The sequence below is a fragment of the Sprattus sprattus genome, assembly GCF_963457725.1.
Source record: "Sprattus sprattus genome assembly, chromosome: 17".
Classification (NCBI taxonomy): domain Eukaryota; kingdom Metazoa; phylum Chordata; class Actinopteri; order Clupeiformes; family Clupeidae; genus Sprattus; species Sprattus sprattus.
In genome coordinates, this window is record NC_137915.1 from 2305338 (window position 1) to 2313363 (window position 8026).

The 8026-nt window shown below is 51.8% G+C and overlaps 1 protein-coding gene across 1 annotated transcript in view; it reads right to left on the reverse strand.

The window, feature by feature from the left end:
- Positions 1-3089: 3089 nt before the first annotated feature.
- The window catches only part of scn3b (sodium channel, voltage-gated, type III, beta), a gene marked incomplete at its 5' end in the record, with an annotated part of 16695 nt that continues 11758 nt past the window's right edge, over positions 3090-8026 (reverse strand). The window contains 2 exons of the mRNA XM_080855572.1: positions 3090-3182; positions 4443-4581. Of these exons, the coding sequence (XP_080711698.1) occupies positions 3122-3182; positions 4443-4581 (200 nt within the window). The 3' untranslated portion in view covers positions 3090-3121. The remainder of the gene's footprint in view (positions 3183-4442; positions 4582-8026) is intronic.

Here is an 8026-nt window from a genome sequence, read left to right on the forward strand (position 1 = left end):
ATCACCACAAATCACACTGACACACACACGCATCCCCACAAATCACACGAACACACACAACACACTAATCACACTAACACACACATCCCCACAAATCTCACTAACACACACATCGCCATAAGTCACACTAACACAGACATCCCCGAATATCTAACAAACACATCCCCACAATCACACTAACACACACATCCACACAAATCACACTAACACAGACAATCCCGAATACCTAACACACACATCACCACATATCACACTAACACACACACCACCATGTACACACACATCCCCTTAAATGTGAGCCCAGGGGCTGAAGCGATAGTAAGCTAAGGCGTCTCCATGGACTCCATGGCTGTTAAAACAGGATTGAAACCCCCGTCACTAATCTGATTTAATCTGGTAGAATCACATTAAATGCAGCAGTGTCCCAATCTCTCACACACACACACACACACACACACACTAGCCGGGTACCAATCTCTCTCTTCTGGTCACTACTCACACTAGCCGTGTCCCATCTCTCTCTACACACACTAGCCGTGTCCCATCTCTCTCTACACACACTAACCGTGTCCCATCTCTCTCTACACACACTAGCCGTGTCCCATCTCTCTCTACACACACTAGCCGTGTCCCATCTCTCTCTACACACACTAGCCGTGTCCCATCACTACACACACTAGCCGTGTCCCATCTCTCTCTACACACACTAGCCGTGTCCCATCACTACTCACACTAGCCGTGTCCCATCTCTACACACACACTAGCCGTGTCCCATCTCTCTCTACACACACTAGCCGTGTCCCATCTCTCTCTACACACACTAGCCGTGTCCCATCTCTACACACACTAGCCGTGTCCCATCACTACACACACTAGCCGTGTCCCATCTCTCTCTACACACACTAGCCGTGTCCCATCACTCTCTACACACACTAGCCGTGTCCCATCTCTCTCTACACACACTAGCCGTGTCCCATCTCTACACACACTAGCCGTGTCCCATCTCTCTCTCTACACACACTAGCCGTGTCCCATCTCTCTCTACACACACTAGCCGTGTCCCATCTCTACACACACTAGCCGTGTCCCATCTCTCTCTACACACACTAGCCGTGTCCCATCTCTCTACACACACACTAGCCGTGTCCCATCTCTACACACACTAGCCGTGTCCCATCTCTCTCTACACACACTAGCCCTGTCCCATCTCTACACACACTAGCCCTGTCTCATCTCTCACTACACACACTAGCCGTGTCCCATCTCTCTCTACACACACTAGCCGTGTCCCATCTCTCACTACACACACACTAGCCGTGTCCCATCTCTCACTACACACACACTAGCCGTGTCCCATCTCTCTCTACACACACTAGCCGTGTCCCATCTCTACACACACTAGCCGTGTCCCATCTCTCTCTACACACACTAGCCGTGTCCCATCTCTACACACACTAGCCGTGTCCCATCTCTCACTACACACACTAGCCGTGTCCCATCTCTCTCTACACACACTAGCCGTGTCCCATCTCTCTACACACACACTAGCCGTGTCCCATCACTACACACACACTAGCCGTGTCCCATCTCTCTCTACAAACACTAGCCGTGTCCCATCACTACACACACACTAGCCGTGTCCCATCTCTCTCTACACACACTAGCCGTGTCCCATCTCTCTCTACACACACACTAGCCGTGTCCCATCTCTCTCTACACACACTAGCCGTGTCCCATCTCTCTCTACACACACACTAGCCGTGTCCCATCTCTACACACACTAGCCGTGTCCCATCTCTCACTACACACACTAGCCGTGTCCCATCTCTCTCTACACACACTAGCCGTGTCCCATCTCTACACACACTAGCCGTGTCCCATCTCTCTCTACACACACTAGCCGTGTCCCATCACTACACACACTAGCTGTGTCCCATCTCTCTCTTCACACACTAGCCGTGTCCCATCTCTACACACACACACACACACACACACACTAGCCGTGTCCCATCACTACACACACTAGCCGTGTCCCATCACTACACACACTAGCCGTGTCCCATCACTACACACACACACACACACACACACACACTAGCCGTGTCCCATCTCTCATCTCTACTCACACTAGCTCTTCTTCTGGTAACTAATCACACTATACTCCCGTGCTGGTGTTCACTATTGCAGTGTCTTTGGGACTTAGCAGAGGGCTGGTGACCCCCCCCCCCCTTTCTCAGAGGGAAGGGGGGGGGGGGGTGTCATGGAGAGAAAGCAGGAAGAGTGAAGCATGGGTTAGACTAGAGGCACTCTGGGAGACGGGGATGGACATCCATTACTGCTGTCTCTACGATGGAGGGAGTGGAACCACTAATGGCATATGGGAAAACTGAGAGAGAAACAGAGAGGAGAGAGAGGGATAGAGAGAAGATAGAGAGAGAGAGACAGAGAGAGGGAGAGAGAGAGACAGAGAGAGAGAGGGAGAGAGAGAGACAGAGAGAGAGAGGGAGAGAAACAGAGAGAGACGAAGAGGAGAGAGAGATGGAGAGAGAGAGAAAGAGACAGAGACAGAGGGAGAGAGATGGAGAGGAGAGAAAGAGAGAGAGGGATAGAGAGAAAAACGGAGGGATACAGAGAGGAGAGAGAGAGACGGAGAGGAGAGAAAGAGAGAGAGGGAGAGAGAGACAGAGAGAGAGGGGGTAGAGAGAAAGAAAGAGAGGAAGAGAGAGGGAGAGAGAGAGCTAACACACATGTGCTGAAACAGGAGGTGGGCGTGGTCTGGCTTAGAGGTGACCCTGTAGTCCAATACCTTGGTTCAGTGGTGTTGGGGTGTGTGTGTGTGTGTGTGAGTGTGTGTGTGTGTTTGTGTGTGTGTGTGTGTGTACCTTGGTTCAGTGGTGTTGGGGTGTTGGGTTGTGTGTGTGTGTGTGTGTGTGTGTGTGTGTGTGTGTGTGTGTGTGTGAGTGTACCTTGGTTCAGTGGTGTTGGGGTGTTGGGGTGTGTGTGTGTGTGTGTGTGTGTGTGTGTGTGTCTGTGTGTGTGTGTGTGTGTGTGTGTGTGTGTGTGTGTGTGTGTGTGTACCTTGGTTCAGTGGTGTTGGGGTGTGTGTACGAGACACACGGCTCTAGTCGTCTACTGCAGGGCCCGGTGGGTCTTTATCAGAGGGGACGGCAAGGTAGTCTGTCCTGTGGGGTGAATGGGCACATAGTTAACAGCAGAGCGTGTGTGTGTGTGTGTGTGTGTGTGTGTGTGTGTGTGTGTGTGTGTGTGTGTACATTTATAAGTGTGGAAGCCACTGCCTGAAAGACCTTCCCTTCCCCTTGTAGTTGTCATCAATAACACACACGCCCACGCACACACACGCACACACACGCACACACACACACACACACACACATCTTAAAGTAAGCAAGTTGATGTAGAGTCCATGACAGCGAGACTAGAGAGGCGTCTGAGTCTGCGAGGAGTGATGATCCAATACTCCTGAGACATGACCTGATCCCTCTCCTCTCAATGTGTGTGTGTGCATGGGTGTGTGTGTGTGTGTGTGTGTGTGTGGAAGACACTGAAAAACCTTCCTTTTTCCTTTTAGTTGTCATTCGTAACACACACACATACACACACACACACATACACACACACACACACACACACAGACACACACACAGACACACACATTGAGAGTCATGACTCAGGAGTATTAGATCATCACTAGTCACTCTAGTCTCGCTGTCATGGACTCTACATCAACTTGTTTATTTTCAAATGTGTGTGTGTGTGTGTGTGTTGATGTAGAGTCTATGGTAGCGGGACTACAGATGATCCAACACTCCTGAGACATGACCTTATCTCTCTGCTTTGTGAGTGAGTATGTTTGTGAGTGCGTGTGCATGCGTCCGTGTGTGTGTGTGAGTGTGTGTGTGTGTGTGTGTGTGTGTGTGTGTGTGTGTGTGTGTGTGTGTGTGTGTGTGTGTGTGTCTCCCAGAGTTTCACAAAGACAGAGAGACAGTGGGAGCACTAATGCAGGAAGCAGTTTAAATGGCTTTAGTCTGTCAGGAGAAGCTCTCTCATCTCTACGGCTTGTAGTGTAGTGTAGTGTAGTGTAGTGTAGTGTAGTGTAGTGTAGTGTAGTGTAGTGTAGTGTAGTGTAGTGTAGTGTAGTGTAGTGTGTGTGTGTGTGTGTGTGTGCGTGCGTGCGTGCGTGCGTGCGTGCGTGTGTGTGTACTCACGCTGCATCCTGTGCCTGTTCGTCAGACCTGGAGATCTTCCTGTAGCAGTAGACCATGTGTGTGTGTGTGTGTGTGTGTGTGTGTGTGTGTGTGTGTGTGTGTACTCACGCTGCATCCTGTGCCTGCTCGTCAGACCTGGAGATCTTCCTGTAGCAGTAGACCATGTGTGTGTGTGTGTGTGTGTGTGTGTGTGTGTGTGTGTGTGTGTGTACTCACGCTGCATCCTGTGCCTGCTCGTCAGACCTGGAGATCTTCCTGTAGCAGTAGACCATCTCCACTATCAGCCAGCCGGTCAGGGACACCAGCAGCACATACATCATGATCTCAGAGTACAGCGCCGTCGGGTCCTTAGTGGCTGCAAACACACACACACACACACACACCCACACACACACACACACACATACACATCATGATCTCAGAGTACAGCGCTGTTGGGTCTACACTGGCTGCACACACACACACACACACACACACACACACACACACACACACACACACACACACAGACACACACACAAACACACACACACACACACACAACACACACACACACACACACACAGCTACCCCGTGGCACCAGAGGAGGTGGGAGGTGCTGGATCGGCAGCTCGGTTCTGGATGGCGGGTAGAGGCTAATAGTCTGGACCCTTAGTGTGTGTGAGCATGTGTGTGTGTGTGAACATGTGTGTGTGTGAGCATGTGTGTGTGTGTGAACATGTGTGTGTGTGAGCATGTGTGTGTGTGTGAGCATGTGTGTGTGTGTGAGCATGTGTGTGTGTGTGAGCATGTGTGTGTGTGTGAGCATGTGTGTGTGTGTGAGCATGTGTGTGTGTGTGAGCATGTGTGTGTGTGAGCATGTGTGTGTGTGTGAGCATGTGTGTGTGTGTGAGCATGTGTGTGTGTGTGAGCATGTGTGTGTGTGAGCATGTGTGTGTGTGAGCATGTGTGTGTGTGTGTGTGTGTGTGTGTGTGTGTGTGAGAGCATGTGTGAGACGGAAGCACGCCTGCGAAACAGTGGATGTGCCTCAGATGTGCTGACATGCGCTGCTCTGTCAGTGCACACACACACACACAGACACACACACACACACACACACACACACACTCACATGATCGCTCAGTGCGAACACTGTCTGCTTTACTGCAAGGCATCTGGATTCCAACTGATTGACCTCGCCTGAGAACTCAAAGTGTGAAATGATTTCAGTTGCGTCTCCTCTAGCCCACCAGAAGGTGCTAGTTACTGTGTGTGTGTGTGTGTGTGTGTGTGTGTGTGTGTTTGTTTGTGTGTGAGTGTGTGTGTGTGTGTGTGTGTGTGTGTGTGTTTGTTTGTGTGTGAGTGTGTGTGTGTGTGTGTGTGTGTGTGTGTGTGTGTGTAGTGTGTGTGTGTAGTGTGTGTGTGTTTGTGTTTGTGTGTGTGTGTGAGAGTGTGTGTGAGTGTGTGCTGCTAAAGATGCTGTGCTGCTAAGGAGAGGATGCAGTAGCTTTGAGGTTGGACCAGGGGGGATGTGTGTGTGAGGTTGGACCAGGGGGGATGTGTGTGTGAGGTTGGATCAGGGGGGATGTGTGTGTGAGGATGGACCAGGGGGGGTGTGTGTGTGAGGATGGACCAGGGGGGATGTGTGTGTGAGGTTGGATCAGGGGGGATGTGTGTGTGAGGTTGGACCAGGGGGGATGTGTGTGTGAGGTTGGACCAGGGGGGATGTGTGTGTGTGAGGTTGGATCAGGGGGGATGTGTGTGTGAGGTTGGATCAGGGGGGGTGTGTGTGTGAGGATGGACCAGGGGGGATGTGTGTGTGAGGATGGACCAGGGGGGATGTGTGTGTGAGGATGGACCAGGGGGGATGTGTGTGTGAGGATGGACCAGGGGGGATGTGTGTGTGAGGATGGACCAGGGGGGGTGTGTGTGTGAGGATGGACCAGGGGGGATGTGTGTGTGAGGATGGACCAGGGGGGATGTGTGTGTGAGGATGGACCAGGGGGGATGTGTGTGTGAGGATGGACCAGGGGGGATGTGTGTGTGAGGATGGACCAGGGGGGATGTGTGTGTGAGGTTGGACCAGGGGGGATGTGTGTGTGAGGATGGACCAGGGGGGATGTGTGTGTGAGGATGGACCAGGGGGGATGTGTGTGTGAGGATGGACCAGGGGGGATGTGTGTGTGAGGATGGACCAGGGGGGATGTGTGTGTGAGGATGGACCAGGGGGGATGTGTGTGTGAGGATGGACCAGGGGGGGTGTGTGTGTGAGGATGGACCAGGGGGGATGTGTGTGTGAGGATGGACCAGGGGGGATGTGTGTGTGAGGTTGGACCAGGGGGGATGTGTGTGTGAGGATGGACCAGGGGGGATGTGTGTGTGAGGTTGGACCAGGGGGGATGTGTGTGTGAGGATGGACCAGGGGGGATGTGTGTGTGAGGATGGACCAGGGGGGATGTGTGTGTGAGGATGGACCAGGGGGGATGTGTGTGTGAGGATGGACCAGGGGGGATGTGTGTGTGAGGTTGGACCAGGGGGGATGTGTGTGTGAGGATGGACCAGGGGGGATGTGTGTGTGAGGATGGACCAGGGGGGATGTGTGTGTGAGGATGGACCAGGGGGGATGTGTGTGTGAGGATGGACCAGGGGGGATGTGTGTGTGAGGATGGACCAGGGGGGGTGTGTGTGTGAGGATGGACCAGGGGGGATGTGTGTGTGAGGATGGACCAGGGGGGATGTGTGTGTGAGGTTGGACCAGGGGGGATGTGTGTGTGAGGATGGACCAGGGGGGATGTGTGTGTGAGGTTGGACCAGGGGGGATGTGTGTGTGTGAGGTTGGATCAGGGGGGATGTGTGTGTGAGGTTGGATCAGGGGGGATGTGTGCGTGAGGATGATGTGTGAAACGCCAGGAACACCAGCGCAGAGCACGCACACCTCACACACATACGTGTGCCAGATTGAAATGAGCAATATCCACTGTGATGTCTGATTTGGTTTGGTTTGATTAACCTGCAGTGTGGCTCACAACATGCAGGGGGCGGTCAGGAGTTTGACACCACAACGGCATGAAATGTAAGACTGTAACTCAGAAAAAAAGAGAAGCAGGCAAACTCTAACATTAATTCATACTTTGTCAATCACTGAGTCAAAATCAGGAGAAAATTGACGGTTACGAAACATTTGAATACACCACTACCTGTGGTCCCAGAAGCACAGGGCACACACACACACACACACACACACTCACACACACACACACACACACACACACACACACACACACACACACACACACACACACACACACACACACACAGACACACAGACACACACACACACACACACACAAACACCTAGAGGCTAGGCTAGCAGTATGAGGATGAATCAGCAAGTATACTGTACTTTAGGTAAAGTATATTCGACTGCGATGAGACAAGACTCAACCAGGAGTCAGGCATCAAAAAGCAGTCAAATGAAATGTTCTACTTTACCCCATAATACAGAAGCCGACAGAGGACAAAACACACAGTTACTTCAGCATTCAAAACAAAACAATTCACATCAGATTCCACAGCAGGAAGCTCCTACAGTCCTGGACATGGCATTGAGCCAAGTGTGCAGTGTGAAAATGATTGGAAAGGACAGTAAATATTCCGTTTGAGATCTCTCTAAGCAGGATATGACTCTCGCTGTTGCTGGGCTGAATATGGAGCACATATGCACCGTGCACATATGTTTAGGGAATCACTATCCCCTTGTCCATATATTCGACCCTTGGTCGGTTCGTTGCGTCGTGACCAGCAGAGGCAGATGAACCTA